Here is a 16,732-nt window from a genome sequence, read left to right as displayed (position 1 = left end):
CTGTTTTACGTCCATATCGATAAAGAATTTGGGGATTTAAGCATTGATTCACAAGAATTTTCACCGGGAAAGCTCTGTTTACATCAGGCGGCCGCTAGCTACATTCACTAACAGACTAGCATTGTACTTCGACATATTTATGTAACAAGAATGCTACCTGCACGTTTTTTTTTGCTTTTTTTTTTTTTTTTGCTTTTAACCAAGAGTCAAGACTTTTTTACGTCCATATCTTTATTGAATTTGGGGATTTAAGCAATTTATTCATGATCATCTTTACCGGAAAAGCTCTGTTTACATCAGGCGGCCGCTAGCAACATTTACTAACAGACTAGCATTGTACTTCATTTGTACTAAAATAAATGCTAAATGCACTTTTTTCTGCTTTTAAACACCGATTTTGGGTACCCGACTCCTTATCGTGACATAAACTGGAGTATGATTGGAAATTTTGTGGTCTCAGGACGAGTTCTGACGCACGGGACGGGAACGGATTGGAGGAAACATCGGTTTGGGCATCAAATATGGATCTGGCGACTGGATCGACCGAAGCTTTTCCAAATCACGGCTTTTATGCAACTCATCCAATGAGTTTACAGCGTCTGAAAGCACTGGGGCTTCCATAATTTGCAAGTGAATCCACCTTTACAAACTACAATCATTGACAATATGACACACAATGACGGACAATATGGCGGCACAATACAGCGATCACGTGATTTTGTGACGTTGGTGATTTGGGTCTAGGGCTGTCCCAAACGACTTATTTTTTCCCCGATTAGTCAGCCGACTATTTTTACGATTAGTCGACTAATCTTATAATTTTTTTAAATTATTTTTTTAAACTAATTTAGCAATGAATTGTTTTTTTTTTACGCTTGTCAATTCACAAAAACATTTTGGAACACTTAAATCCTTGATTAAAGTACAAATAAACAGATGAATATCAATAATAAATCACAAATAAACAATGAGTTCAAATGCTGATAGAATTAACTTGTGGAAAAGAATGGAATGTAAACAGATTCAGAACACTGACTTAACCTTTCCAAAATGATTCAAAACAATTCTTAAAAAAATACCTAGCATTTATATTATAGTATACTGTAGTACTATATATAATAGTATTATAATAATTATTCATTGCCAATCAGAATTATCATAAAGGGTGTCATTTTAAAGGTATTTTTAGTGTAGAATCTGAAGTATCTGGGATTAACTCCAGAAATCGTTATTTATATGACGGACATTACATGCTTTTATTTTGAAATGTACACTGGAAGTACATTCACTAAACCGCTAATTTAAGCTTTACACTCCGCAAAAAAAAACACTTTTTGTCATTGCATGTGTTGTCAGTAATAGATTTTGTTTTCCTTTTGCAAATGCTGTTCACCAGCGATTTTTCATGTTTGAAGTGTCACATTTTACCTGCAAGTTTTGGAGAAAGCTGCCTGTTTAATAGCCGGCTAAAGTAGGTCGTCTTTTTTCCCCATTCACCTCAATGTAGCAATGCTAACGTATATAGTGTTTAATATAGATGTGTTTTCTTATTTTCTATGTCTGAACTTTAATTCTACAGCGTGTTGATGAGAGAAAAGAATGAGTCTCATATGCCATCAGCACGCACGCAAAAATGTACGCACGCACGCGCGCGCAACGATAAAACGCAGCCGTGAAAATGACCACCCTCATTTTTATTTACCATGCGATAATTGGACTCATTGCATATTGCGACAGGCTTAGCAACTTCAATAAAACATGTCATTAGTTAGTTAGACGGACTTACAATCTCCTGTCGTTATCATTCACGGCCGACGTGCAGCCAAGCTTGGCATTGAAGAGACAGGACACAACAGTGTACCCTCCTTTGTTTCTTTAAAAATAAGTCACTGTTTTGGACTCTGGTGCGCTTTTTGGGCTTTGTGCCGCTTTCCCCGCTTGCATACCAAGTGTCCAACATTCTGAACTTTCCACGCATATATTTTTTTTAACCCTTCATTAACCGTCGACGGGATGTTGTGCTCGTCGACGGATTTACGTCATCGATGACGTCGACTATGTCGACTAGTCGGGACAGCTCTATTTGGGTCTATAAGGAATTCAGGGATTTAAGCATTTATTCACAAGAATTATCAACGAGAAAAAGCTCTTTGTGTGTGATTCCACTCGGTCAGCTTTGACAGCCTTGCCAACAATGCAGGCCCCCTATTTATCGGCCCCGCGCCCCGTGTCAATACATTATGAAGTCCATGCCCCACACCATAGCAAAGGAGCTGATATTGCCTGCAGCAAAAATAAAAACTGTCCATCTGTCCTATGACATTGTCATTTTTGTTCTATCATTTTTTGTTGTTTTTGGTCAAATTCTTTGCCATATTGTCCTTATGAGGTAATGTTGCTAATCAATAATGATTTATTATTATTTTTTGATGTTATTAAATTTTATTTTTTAGTATCAAATGGTCAAAAAATGTTCTTGGAGGGTATTTTTACAGTTTGAATTTGACTTTTTTTTCTTTTTTAATTCAGGCAAATTGATGCGCTTTAAGTCATTTCTGTTACAGACAAAACAATGTTAATAAAGTTCTACTTTATTGCAAGTTGATCTATATTAACTTTTTAAATGTTAAAACGGACACATTGGTATGCAGAGGTGTACTTATAATAATAATTTTATAGACAAATGACACTATTTACAGTGGCGTAAGAGAGTTGGGGGGGTGCGAAACGTTTATGTCTTTCTAGGGGCCGTAACAGAAAATAATTGAGAAGCACTGTCTTAATGTGTGCCAAAAATAACTATGGTCCTCCTTAGGCCCATGACTCACCCACCCACTAACTTTTGTTGAAGAAAAAAACAAAACAAACAACAACAAAAAAGCAAACAGGAGTAAAACACAACCTCCTAACAATGTTTTTCTCATTTACACTGAACATGTAGATGATGAAGTGCTACCATTTTCAATGCATTCTTTGCTTTTTGAATTAGAACAGTACAGTGGTATGGAAAAGTATCTGAAAGTATTCTTTTGAATTTCTCACATTTCTGCATAAAATCACCATGAAATATGATCTGATCTTTGTCAAATTCACACAGATGAAAAGCTGTCTGCTTTAACTAAAACCACCCAAACATTTATAGGTTTTTGTAGTTTAATGAGGATGGTATGCAAACAATGACAGAAGGGGAAAAATAAGGCTACGTCCATACTACAGGTCTTAATGCACAAATCTGATTTTTTGTCATATCTGTTTTTTTGGCATGCCCGCTCAGACTGCCTTTGTCCATTGAGACCATTCAAGTATTACGCATGCGCACTAATTCGCAGTCCGACACGCGCTGAGCAAGACGACCCACATGCGCAGAAGCATCAAAACAAATGACCACACATGTTGGCTGTCATCCGTCATTCCAGGGATTAGCATATTTTGCTCGTTAAAAAGAGGACACAAATAACAGACATTAATAATCCACGTTTAGTTTTATTTTCAAAGTTTATATGGACTGATAGAACGCATACACGCACAGACATAAGCCTTGACGTGTGTGCGTGAAATGACATGGGTGCGTCAGTTTGCCCCGACTCGGCCATGTGTGCAATAATGAAATATTGCTCATTCGGCGCACAGAATTAAAATCGAAAATTGACAGGGTTATCCTTTTCTTCATTTTATTTTTTTTTATGACTGTGGTCAAGCCCGCTTCGTGTTTAAAAGCAGAGTTCAAGCTAGGCGCTAATGCCTGCATCGCTGCCATCCTTCGTGCCTCTTGCCGTTTGCTGATGTAATTAGTGCATGAATTCCGATTCCGGAGACTGGACAGTACAGACCGCTGCGACAGTCTGGAAAAATGTGGCCCAGATCGGATTTGAACCACATACGAAAGTGACCCAGATCGGATTTGAAATGGTCCAGTTCTATGCGACTTGTCACGTTCAGACCGTCAAGTTAATGCCTCACTCGAGTCGGAAAAACACGAAAAAATTGGATTCGTGCATTAAGACCTGTAGTGTGAACGTAGCCTAAGTAAGTGAACCATCAAATTTAATATTTTGTGGCCCCCCTTCGACAGCAATAACTTCAACCAGACGCTTCCTGAAAATGCAGATCAGTCTGGCACGTCGATCAGGACTAATCTTGGCCCATTCTTCTCTACAACCTGCTGTAGTTCAGCCAGATTCCTGGGATGTCTGGCATGAATCGCTGTCTATTGGTCATGCCACAGCATCTCAATGGGGTTCATGTCTGGACTTTGACTTGGCCACTCCAGAATGTGTATTTCGTTCTTCTGAAACCATTCTGAAGTTGATTTAATTCTGTGTTTTGGATCATTGTCCTGTTGCAGCATCCATCCTCTTTTAATTCAGCTGTCTGACAGACAGCCTCAGTTTTTTCTGCAAAACATCTTGATAAACTTTTGAATTCATTCTTCCATTAATGACTGCAAGTTGTCCAGGCCCTAAGGTGGCAAAACCGCCCCAAATATAACTCTCCCACTACCATGCTTTACAGTGGGGATAAGGTGTTAATGTTGGTGAGCTGGTCCATTTTTCCTCCACACATGATGTTGTGTGTTACCCACAAACAATTTAACTTTGGTTTCATCAGTCCACAAAATATTTTGCCAAAACTTCTGTGGAGTGTCCAAGTGCCTTTTTGCGAACATTAGACGATCAGCGATGTTTTTTTTAGACACTAGTGGCTTCCTCCGTTGAGTCCTCGCAGGAACACCATTCTTTGCCATAGTTTCACATATAGTTGATGTGTGCCCACAGATATCGGACTTTAGCAGACACTCTCGGGTTCTTTATTACCACTCTGAGTATTCTGCGCTGAACTCTTGACGTCATCGGTTGACGGCCACTCCTTGGGAGGGAAGCAACAGTGCCAAACTCTCTCCATTTTTAGACAACTTCTCTGACTGTCGAATGATGAACATCCAGACTTTTAGAGATGGTTTTGTATCCTTTCCAAGATTTAGACAAATCGACAATCCTTTATCGCAGGTCTTCAGACAGCTCTTTTGACCGAGCCATGATGCACATAAAACAACGCTTGTCATCAATACATTTTTTACCAAGTGAGTTCTTTATAGTGGGAAGGGCAGCTTTAAACCACTCACCAGTGATTGGGCACACACCTGACTTAAATTGTTTGGTAAAAATTGGTTTCAATTGCTGTTTTAGTCTCCTTAGGCAGAGGGTTCACTTACTTTCCCCCTTCTGTCATTGTGTACTTGCTATCATCATCATATTATGAAAACCTTTAAATGTTGGGGTGGTTTTAGTTTCAGCAGACACTGTTTTTACATCTGTGTGATTTTGACAAAGATCAAATCACATTTGATGGTGATTTTTATGCCGAAATGTGAGAAATTCCAAAAGTTTCAGATACTTTTTCATACCTCTGTATCTATGGTGTGGAGGTATTTTTGCACTAAGCAACTTGGTATGCCACCTTTTATGAGGCTAACAGTGCTTGCTGGTTTACTAACGCAACACTGACAAAGCGGGACGATTGTCGATATTAGGCATATTTTCGCAAAAAAATAAATAAATCAAGCGGCTTATCAATGTGATTGTGGTCTAATGTGTTTAAGTGATGTCTTCATTGATTTGGCTTCCTGCTGTCCGTTGCAAACATTTTTAGACACAGTAAACAGACTGAAAATGTCTAAATGTGTCTCTTAGAACAAATTATTGTTGAATAGACTGGGTTGCGCCACATGATGCTGGCTGTGAGCTTTTCTGATTATAAACAGCTTCTAACACAATCTGCCCCTGGAGCCACTATGAATACATGTCACATGCTCATCAGCGAAACATGGAAACTGTTGTCCACGCACAGCCAAACAAAATAAGACAATAACACATGTTTTCTTACCAGAAGAAAGGCCTCTATTTGTGGCATCATGGTCACTATCTCCTTGCTCACTGTCTCCATGGCCACTGTCTTTGGAGCTGACCATATCTGCCTCCTGGAATGCTGAGCTGGAAGCAGACAGAGGATTAATTCACTTTCTGGTTTTCCATTAACATGATGCACAGGTATTATCTTTCTGATTACATCTCATCATCCAGAGTGCCACTGCAATAATGAGAGTTATCTGTGATTGCCGCCAGTAGATAAGCGGTTCATTACAGGTGGATGTGAGAGACATAGCAAAAGAAAGGACCTGCGGTCTTTCTCCATATTTACCTATTGACACGTCTTTGCCTGTCAACCATGTAGCTTAACTCTACTCGCTGATGTTTGGTCTGGGGAAAAAAAGGCACAGATTCCAAAATTGTATTAAATGAAAAGCACACAGCGTCAGATCACATAAAGCCAGATTGATGTTATTGAAATTAAATGAACTACAAGCATTTACTGTATATTTATCTCCATACTGAATGAGTCAAATTTATGAAGGAAAATGTGATTTTGTACCGTGATGTTTTTTTTTTTTTTTTTTCTTTTACAGATATCTTGCCAGCATAAAGTAGCATACAAACACACCCAAGCTAAATGACAATAACATTCTAACTGGAATACATAATGGGAAAAAAAAAACGCTTTCCTGTGAATATGTCTGCGACAAACATATACATTTACATTATATGTTTGTGACAAATTATTAAAAATTACGTGACATTATTGAGGATGTTCCCAATAGAATCAAGTGATCGGAAATTGGGTACGATCCCATCATTTTTAGAAGATCGGAATCGTGTGAAAAAGATGTTTTTGAAAATGTATTTACTACTTTGGTAAAGCATTCAGCACAAAGTATAATCCAACAGTGAAGCCTATAATATGACCGTTTAATGGCCACAGCTATTTTCCTGTATGTGCTTGTTTTATTCTGTGTCATTACTGCCATTATAAAATCTTAAGTGTTTCATTGGCATAAGAGCAAAATAGCTTTCATGTGGTTGCGTCTGTGTGGGGGGCGCATGGGTGCATGCATGTATTATAAAAATGCTCTGGAAAAAAACCTGACACCTTAGAAGTAAACACTTGTTTTGAGTAATTATGTCACAGCAACCATTAACAATAAGTTGTCTGTTTGAAGTGTACTGTTCAAGCTAAGTCATTCGTGTTACAATGACATGTTTGCACAGTCATCGTATTGATTTTTATAATGTTGTACATTGATCAAGTCATACAAGCTGTTATAAATGTTCATACTTGAATTCTTACTGTTTACAATAATTTTTTATATACTTAATGTTTAGACTGCATGTACAATTGTTAAATTGAAAGCTGGTAAATAAATCAACGAGAAACGATTAATTTGTATTTCATGCATTGATTCAGATTTTCAAATTATATAACAGTCCGCTTCGGCAAATTTATCGTCATTTATCGTTATCGAGGTAAATCTGCTCAATTTACCATGATACGTACTTAAGGCCATATCACCCAGCCCTACAACAGAGCCACCACCGGTGGGTGTACCATATTCAATGGATGACAATCTCAAGGTAATTATAGCTGTCCTAAGCAGCCTGATTTAGAATTTCCCTCAAAAATGATGGGAAACAAAAAAACGCTCATTTTCAACTCATTATTATTATAATATAATATAATATAATATAATATAAGTTAATTGTATTGCTGACACTGTGTTTCAGGGTCATCAACATGTTGTTCCCCCCCTGCCCCAAAAGTCAAACTCCGCCTATGTGCAGATCCATTTTATAAGGACAACTTTAAAAAGGAATCTGAATGAAATGCCATAGCAGAAGCTATGAGGATGGACGGTGAGTTATGCAAGTTATGTAGTTTAAGACAGTAATTATAAAGTATAGAACAGGTTGTTGACATGGTCGGGGTGTCACACACCATTGGTAAAAGCAAAAAAAAAAATCAGGAAAAATGTTAAGTCAAATCCATACCACTTATCTATCTGCTTCTCTGTTGAGTACAGACTCTGCGTGTTTGTTTGTTGTTGTTTTTAATGCCACACTATCGCGCGCGATCACGCGGGCGCTCACAACGGTGACAGAGCTGCCGGACCGCAGTTGTGCGGAGCCGGTATGTTCTGTCCTATTTTTGACGTACTGCGGCTGACGCAGTCAACGCGGAGCTTGGCGGATACGCACCGCATACGCATCCGGTATAATTTGGCCTTTCTGTTTTGCTTCATAAAAGCAGCTTGGGAACAGAGACATTGCCTCCCTTTTATATGGTCAACCAAAGTCTTCCCAAACGGAGCTATTCAAGTCATATGTTGAAATTCTTCCTGTTTTAATATCGCAATGTGGACCCTTAAGAGTGATCCTCATTCGGTCCTCTGTCGGAGATACTGCCAGGCTGCTTCTTTTAATGCTCAGCGGAATCACATAATAATGTCATGACGCGACAGCGCACATAACACACATAGATAAATTTTACCTCCGTGAATACTTTGTGTAACGTTGTTTATGTTTTAGTCCGCGTTTTATTGGCCACGCCGCCAATCATAAGCCCTATTGGAGGCATACAGCGCCTGTAAGAATTGTCAGCTTTAAAATACGTAATGATTTGTTGTAGCTAAAAAGATGGGATCAGGACATCTTCGTACCTGTTATATTTTACACAGGCATGAAAATGGGTCAGGGGTTAAAAAGGTGAGAAGCGTGTAGAGGAAATATGTTCTGGTACACTAGGGCTGTCCCAAACGACTACCTGTAATTTTCTCCCGATTTGTCAGCTGACTATTTTTTTAGTCAACTAATCTAATACCCCCCCCCCCTTTTTTTTTTTTTTAATTAATTTAGCAATACAATTTTTGATGACGCTTATCAATTCACGAAAACATTTTGGAACACTTAAATTCTTTATTAAAGTACAAATAAACACGTAAATAAGACCAATAAATCACAAATAAACAATGAGGTTGAATGCTGATAGCATTAACTAGTGCAAAAGAATGGAATGTAAACAGATTTAGAATACTGACTTTGCCTTTCCAACATGATTCAAAACAATTCTTGAAAAAATATCTAGTATTAATATTATAGTATGCTACTATATATAATAGTATAATAATCGTTGCCAATCACATTTTTCATAAAGGTTGTCATTTTAGAGCTATTCTTAATGTAGAATCTGAATTCTGAAGTATGTGGGATAAACTCCAGAAATCGTTATTTATATGACGAACATGACGTGCTTTAATTTTGAAATGTTCACCGGAAGTACGTTCGCTAAACCGCTAACAGTAAGCTTTACACTCCGCAAAAAATAGCTCTTTTTGTCATTGCATGTGGTGTCAGTAATCAAATTTTTTTTTTTTTTTCCGTTTGCAAGTACTGTTAACTAGCGCTTTTTCATGTTTGAAGTGTAACCTTTTAACCGCAAGTTTGCATTTTGGAGAAGACTGCCAATGTTTTAAAGCAGGCTAACATAGGTTGTCTTTTTTCCCCATTAGCCTCAATGTAGCATTGCTCATGGTTACAGTGTTTAATATAGATGTGTTTCCTTATTTTGTATGTCTGAACTTTAATTCTACAGCGTGTTGATGACCAATAAACATCTGTGAAAGGGACATATGCTCATATGCCATCAACACGCACGTGTACACGCACGCACAATTGTATGCACGCACGCGACAATGAAACGCAGCCGTCAGAATTACCGCCCTCATTTTTCTTTACCGTGCGATTATTGGACTCATTGTATATCGCGACAGGCTTAGCAACTTCAACAAAACGTATTGTTAGTTAGTTAGTTAGATGGACTTACAATCTGCCAGCTTGTTAATTGTCTGCTGTCGTCTTCCAAAATTACAACTGGGTGACGGCGCTTTAGGTGTTCATTCATGCAGCCAAGCTTGGCATTAAAGAGACAGGACACAGTGTACCTTCCTTTGTTTCATTGAAATAAGTCAATGTTTTGGCCCCTCTGGTGCGCTTTTTTGGCTTTGTGCCGCTTTCCCCGCTTGCATACCAAGCGTCAGACATTAAAAAAATCTCCCAAACCCCCCATAAATTCTCCTCAGATCTACACAATTCAAGTAGGTCACCTTTTTTTATTTCAAAACGGCGAATTTCGCCGAAAGGTGAGAGATTTTCATGCCTTTTTACAGGAGCAAAATGCAAATTGAAGGGATAAAAATCTGTCCATTTTTTCCTCTACTCACAACAAATTAGTTTTAGGCGCAAATGCGAGCAAAATGCCGGCTTTGTACAGCCCTAGAGTACTATTATTATTACTTCATTCACCACTGTCTGCAAATTCTGAAAATCAGGTGACTCGGACTCGAACTCGGGTGCAAAATTTTAATCGGGACAACTTTAAACATAACCATTTGTGCTTTTTTCAGTCAAATGCTCATAATTGCAAGCAGCGCATGAATTAGCCAGGTTGGCATTGCAAAAAAGAATCTTCTCATTTGATGGATAAATAAGAGTTAAATAAATAAATGAAGACTCGATTAAATACGGTTCAATTAAATTTGACTCTTTGCTCAGTTTGTTTTAACATCATCCATTCATACATAACAGCAACTGCATGAGGCTCTCATAACATGCTGAACCTGTCATGAAGCTAAAATGAGGGGAAATATTTGAGGAATGAAATGTTTGCGTATGTCATATAGGAACAGTCAACATCAAATCAAACAGACAACCTATTAGTGAATCAGGTTTTACAGTAAAAATGTTATGAGAGGTACAAATTAAGAACATGAAAAGGTTTCTTACCTCATTTGATAATATACTGCCATTTGATATGATGTCAGGCTGTTGGTCTGTGTACCCTGTTACTATGGCTCCACATGGGTTGTGGTCCGTGTCTGCGCTCCTAGACGGACTACACGGCTTTAGGAACATGAGGTCAGTTTTAGCAGACTCAGGAGTCAGACATACCTGGTAACAATAATTCTGATTTTGGTGGTGTGAGCCAAAACTGCCTGACTCCTCCACAGGGACTTGAGCTGTACCTGTCCCAGTGACATTCACAGCGCTTTGCACAAGCATAATATCAGATTTGGTCAGCTTTTTCTTGCGGGCCCGGCCTTGTCGTGAGCAACAGGAGCTACAGCCCAAGCAATAGTCGCTGGTCAGGCAAGTGTAAATGTTGACCTTTTTGTCCTTCTGGCAACGCACGGCCAGCACAATCATTACCAGGAGGAATATCAAGGAGACAGAGACCAAGGCGATGATGATGATGAGCGTGAGGTTCAGCGTGCTGTCTTTAGCTTTAAAAGCACTTCCTCGGTCCCCGGTGCCGCGACCCTGTGCCACGCTGTCCACCAACACCACCAGTATGCTAGCACTAGAGGACAGCGGAGGCTGACCGTGGTCCCTCACCTCTATCAGCAGGTCGTACAACTGATGAGGGTCTCGTTTAGGGGACACTCGTCTCGCCGTACGGAGTTCGCCTGTCCGCCAATCCATCCTGAACATTCCATTCTCATTGCCCCTTTGAATGCTGTAGGAAAGCCTGGCGTTCTCGCCATCGTCGGCATCCATTGCCACAATGCGCGTCACCAAGTAACCGGGCTCAGCTGAGCGAGGGAGAGGTTCTTTCGCCGTGCCGTTCTTCCCCACAGGGGCTAATACCAGTGGGGTGTTGTCATTCTGGTCCACAATGATAACTTTAACAGTGGCATTAGTGGAGAGCTCAGGGGTGCCCGCGTCTTTAGCTTGGACCACAAAAGTGAAATCCTTCAGTTGTTCATAGTCAAAAGACCTGAGCGCATATAAGTACCCTGTCTCCTCATTAATTGACACATATGTTTTCACTGACATGCCTTGGATGTTGCATTCTAATATGGAATAAGTGATGAGCGCATTCTGCCCTATGTCAGGATCCAAAGCGGTCACGGCGTGTATATACGCCCCTGGCACATTATTTTCAGTCACGTATACATCATATGTGGCTTGCGTAAATGTGGGGGCGTTGTCATTTTCATCTGACACTCGGACTTTAATGGACTTGCTTGTGGCAAGAGAAGGTGATCCTTTATCCCTCGCGACTACAGTCACTGAATAAGAGTCTGCCTGCTCCCTATTCAACAGCCCGTCTGTCACAATGGTGAAATAATTCCTAAATGATGATTTTAATTTAAAGGGGACTTCTCCTAGGATTTCCACGTTCATTTGTCCATTCTCCCCAGCATCCAAGTCTGTCACACTCAGCAAGGCGATGACAGTGCCAGGGGCCGCATTTTCACTTACAGACTCTGTAACAGTGCTGAAGGTGATTTCTGGTGCATTGTCATTCACGTCCATGACTGTGACGAGCACCTTGCAATGCGCAGGCACGGCGTTCGGCCCCATATCCTTGGCTTGGACAAAAATTTGGTACAGGCTGCTCTCCTCAAAATCCAGCTCTCCTCGCACTTCGATGCGACCCGTGCGCTGATGTATGCTGAAGATTTCTTTAACACGGTTGGAGATGTGGTTACTAAAAGAATAAGCTATTTCGCCGTTAAGTCCCTCGTCCATGTCAGTGGCGTTTAGTTGGATAACCAGCGTGCCGGCTGGTGCGTTTTCAGAGAGTGTTACGGAGTAAACTGGTTGCTCAAACACAGGCACGTTATCGTTGGAGTCGAGCACTTTAACCACTAAGAGAGCGGTGCCTGTCCGGGGAGGTTGGCCGCCGTCCACCGCTGTCAACACGTACCTGTGAGCCGCCTGCTGCTCTCTGTCCAGGGGCTTCTCCAGCACTAGCTCAGCGAATTTGTTCCCGTCTGTTTGAGTCTGCACGTCCAGGTAAAAGTAGTTGTTGGTGGTGATATCATACGTGCGCAAGGAATTGGAACCCACGTCCTGGTCGAACGCGCTTTCCAGCGGGAAACGCGTCCCGGGAGTCGCGCTTTCGGAAATTTCCACCATGATGTCCGTTTCGGGGAAGCTAGGCGGGTTGTCGTTGATGTCCACTACTTCTATCTCGACTCGGAAAAGCTCCAGCGGGTTCTCCAAAAACACCTCCATGTTGAGCTGGCAGCTTGCGCTCTGCTTGCATATCTGCTCTCTGTCAATTTTCTCGTTCACAAACAGGACGCCGTTTTCCATGTTCACCTCCAGATAAGGTGTGCGAGAACTGGGCACCACTTGGAAATGGCGGGATGCCAGTTTAGTAAGGTCCAGTCCCAGGTCCTCGGCGATATTTCCCACCAAGGTGCCATGGTCAGCTTCCTCCGGTACAGAGTAGCGGATTTGGGCGAGCGCTCCATCCGCGATGCACAGGGCAATTAAAAACACAATCATCGCCGAGGGGGGGAAGTAAACAAGTGCACTTGCAAACCTTAAACATACAAAATGTTAATTACCATGTCCCGTCTCGTGGAAAAAAGTACAAAACAGGTTATGACACGTTATGAAATGTTCCCAAATTCTCTGAGTTCCTATTAACATTGATTAACTGAATCAAAAATCTGTTTAATACTTCCGATTTGCGCCCTAGAACGATTGCCGTGCGCATTCCAGTAAAATGCAGCGCCGCTTGAGTGATGGAAAGAAATTGGCTGAGATATATAATCCACTTAAGGAAAATAAAAGTGAGTCATTTTCCCAAAAAATTGCGATGCATGAGATATTTGTCTCTAACTTGTCTTCTTAGTTTTCTGGCTCCATGTCTTGCACTCTGCTTTTTCACTGCGTCCTCTGTCTGTCCGGATGCTGTTCAGTCTACTGCTTGCTCCCCTCCTTCAAGCAGACGCGCACACACGCATGCACCCGTCGCGCCTCCCCATATCCACTGCGGTTGTAAATCACCCCGGGATCTCTCCCTATTGGTTGGCTTGCATTGCTCCCCTATGTTACCCCCGCCCATTTCTCCTCCATCTCGCGTTACATCCAACTGTGGCTTGCTTTTAAATGATATGCAGTATACAGATATCCCTCGTTTTTCGCGGTTAATAGGGACCAGAAAAACAGCGAAAAGAGAAAAACCGCGAAGTACACAGTCCCCCCGCCCCCAAAAAAGTGTGTTTTCAATGTATTTATTCAGATTTAGCATTGGAAAGATGGCGGAAAACGCAGACAAGACTGAAAAAGCAGTTTCTGCTTTTGCACTCCTCTTTAAAAGAAACTGCTGTATTTTAAGCCAAAACAACTGTTGTGTTTGATAGAATAATATGTCTATATGCTGCCATAGCAGTTTCATGGCGCATTAAGCCCCCAAACTATTTTTAACTTGTCCGTTTTACCCCAGAAACACCCGTTTACAGACGTCGCGGAACCGCTTTTGTTCCAACCCAGCCATAAAACGAAGGTAATTAATTATAATTATTATTCAAAATGTCCGTCATTTTAAGCTCATCATCATTAATCATTAATCATTAATTTATGTCTAATATTTAGTTTAAAAAAAAACTTTAAAAAATTATTCACTCGCATATTTTAAACTGTTCAATAAATTATGTCACAATGAAAAAAATGGTGTCTGTAAAAAACTCACGGATATCCACCTCATAACTATCGCTTAATTTAATTTATTTTTGTTGTTGTTGTTACTGTCGCATTTTCTGCGAAATCTTAGATGATAGATAATTGATCCAAACCAAGAAAAATTGAAGAAAAAAATATTTAAAAAGGTAAATATATGAAAAAGAAAATCTTGACCACTCCTTGATCGCTGCGAATCTACATTGCAACCCTTGTTATATTACCATGTTTCACCCATAAAATCCCCCAAAAAATCCAGCTGTGGCCATTCACAGCTGTGTCTTGACAGTCTGTGATAAATACTACATGGAGTTTTTGGATCAAAACAAGGTAAGTACACAATAATATCTCTTTAAAGTCATGGCGTCTGTAGTTCTGCTCTCGCGTGTTCTCACCTCCAGATAGGGTTTTGCTGTTGAAAAAACTTTTTTTTTTTTTTTTTTAAATGCCCTCCTGTTCAAAAATTTTCTTCCCCCAGAAAATTGAGATGTTAAACTTTCCAATGATGTATCACACATTGAAATTTGGCCAAATTGGGGATCTCAGAGCGGAACTTCAAGTCTCCTGAATGTTTTCCGCCATACAGTGGGGAGAACAAGTATTTGATACACTGCCAATGTTGGCAGTGTATCAAATACTTGTTCTCCCCACTGTATATATGTGTGTGTATATATATATATATGTATATATATATATATATATATATATATATGTATATATATATATATATATATATATATATATATATATATATATATATATGTGTATATATATATATATATATATATATATATATATATATATATATATATATATATATATATATATATATATATATATATATACAGTGCCTTGCAAAAGTATTCGGCCCCCTTGAACCTTGCAACCTTTCGCCACATTTCAGGCTTCAAACATAAAGATATAAAATTTTAATTTTTTGTCAAGAATCAACAACAAGTGGGACACAATCGTGAAGTGGAACAAAATGTATTGGATAATTTAAACTTTTTTTAACAAATAAAAAACTGAAAAGTGGGGCATGCAATATTATTCGGCCCCTTTGCGTTAATACTTGTAGCGCCACCTTTTGCTCCAATTACAGCTGCAAGTCGCTCGGGGTATGTTTCTATCAGTTTTGCACATCGAGAGACTGACATTCTTGCCCATTCTTCCTTGCAAAACAGCTCGAGCTCAGTGAGGTTGGATGGAGAGTGTTTGTGAACAGCAGTCTTAAGCTCTTTCCACAGATTTTCGATTGGATTCAGGTCTGGACTTTGACTTGGCCATTGTAACACCTGGATACGTTTATTTTTTAACCATTCCATTGTAGATTTGGCTTTATGTTTTGGATCATTGTCCTGTTGGAAGATAAATCTCCGTCTCAGTCTCAGGTCTTGTGCAGATACCAACAGGTTTTCTTCCAGAATGTTCCTGTATTTGGCTGCATCCATCTTCCCGTCAATTTTAACCATCTTCCCTGTCCCTGCTGAAGAAAAGCAGGCCCAAACCATGGTGCTGCCACCACCATGTTTGACAGTGGGGATGGTGTGTTCAGGGTGATGAGCTGTGTTGCTTTTACGCCAAACATATCGTTTTGCATTGTGGCCAAAAAGTTCAATTTTGGTTTCATCTGACCAGAGCACCTTCTTCCACATGTTTGGTGTGTCTCCCAGGTGGCTTGTGGCAAACTTTAAACGAGCCTTTTTATGGATATCTTTGAGAAATGGTTTTCTTCTTGCCACTCTTCCATAAAGGCCAGATTTGTGCAGTGTACGACTGATTGTTGTCCTATGGACAGACTCTTCCACCTCAGCTGTAGATCTCTGCAGTTCATCCAGAGTGATCATGGGCCTCTTGGCTGCATCTCTGATCAGTTTTCTCCTTGTTTGAGAAAGTTTGGAAAGACGGCCGGGTCTTGGTAGATTTGCAGTGGTCTGATGCTCCTTCTATTTCAGTATGATGGCTTGCACAGTGCTCCTTGAGATGTTTAAAGCTTGGGAAATCTTTTTGTATCCAAATCTGGCTTTAAACTTCTCCACAACAGTATCTCGGACCTGCCTGGTGTGTTCCTTGGTTTTCATAATGCTCTCTGCACTTTAAACAGAACCCTGAGACTATCACAGATCAGGTGCATTTATACGGAGACTTGATTACACACAGGTGGATTCTATTTATCATCATCGGTCATTTAGGACGACATTGGATCATTCAGAGATCCTCACTGAACTTCTGGAGTGAGTTTGTTGCACTGAAAGTAAAGGGGCCGAATAATATTGCACGCCCCACTTTTCAGTTTTTTATTTGTCAAAAAAGTTTAAATTATCCAATAAATGTTGTTCCACTTCACGATTGTGTCCCACTTGTTGTTG

General features: G+C 40.1%; 1 protein-coding gene across 3 annotated transcripts in view; it reads right to left on the bottom strand.

Annotated features, from left to right (window-relative positions):
- The window catches only part of pcdh10b (protocadherin 10b), a 61,963-nt gene extending 48,346 nt beyond the window's left edge, over positions 1–13,617 (bottom strand). For all 3 annotated transcript variants that reach the window (XM_057850110.1, XM_057850112.1, XM_057850111.1), the window contains exons 1-3: positions 10,671–13,617; positions 6,199–6,257; positions 5,884–5,990 (exon numbers count right to left, since the gene is read on the bottom strand). In XM_057850110.1, the coding sequence (XP_057706093.1) occupies positions 5,884–5,990; positions 6,199–6,257; positions 10,671–13,184 (2,680 nt within the window). In that variant the 5' untranslated portion in view covers positions 13,185–13,617. The remainder of the gene's footprint in view (positions 1–5,883; positions 5,991–6,198; positions 6,258–10,670) is intronic.
- Positions 13,618–16,732: the final 3,115 nt, after the last annotated feature.

Source organism: Corythoichthys intestinalis, chromosome 11 (genome assembly GCF_030265065.1).
Source record: "Corythoichthys intestinalis isolate RoL2023-P3 chromosome 11, ASM3026506v1, whole genome shotgun sequence".
NCBI lineage: Eukaryota > Metazoa > Chordata > Actinopteri > Syngnathiformes > Syngnathidae > Corythoichthys > Corythoichthys intestinalis.
The sequence above is the reverse complement of the archived record's forward strand: the minus strand, read 5'-3'. Positions and strand labels throughout refer to the sequence as shown.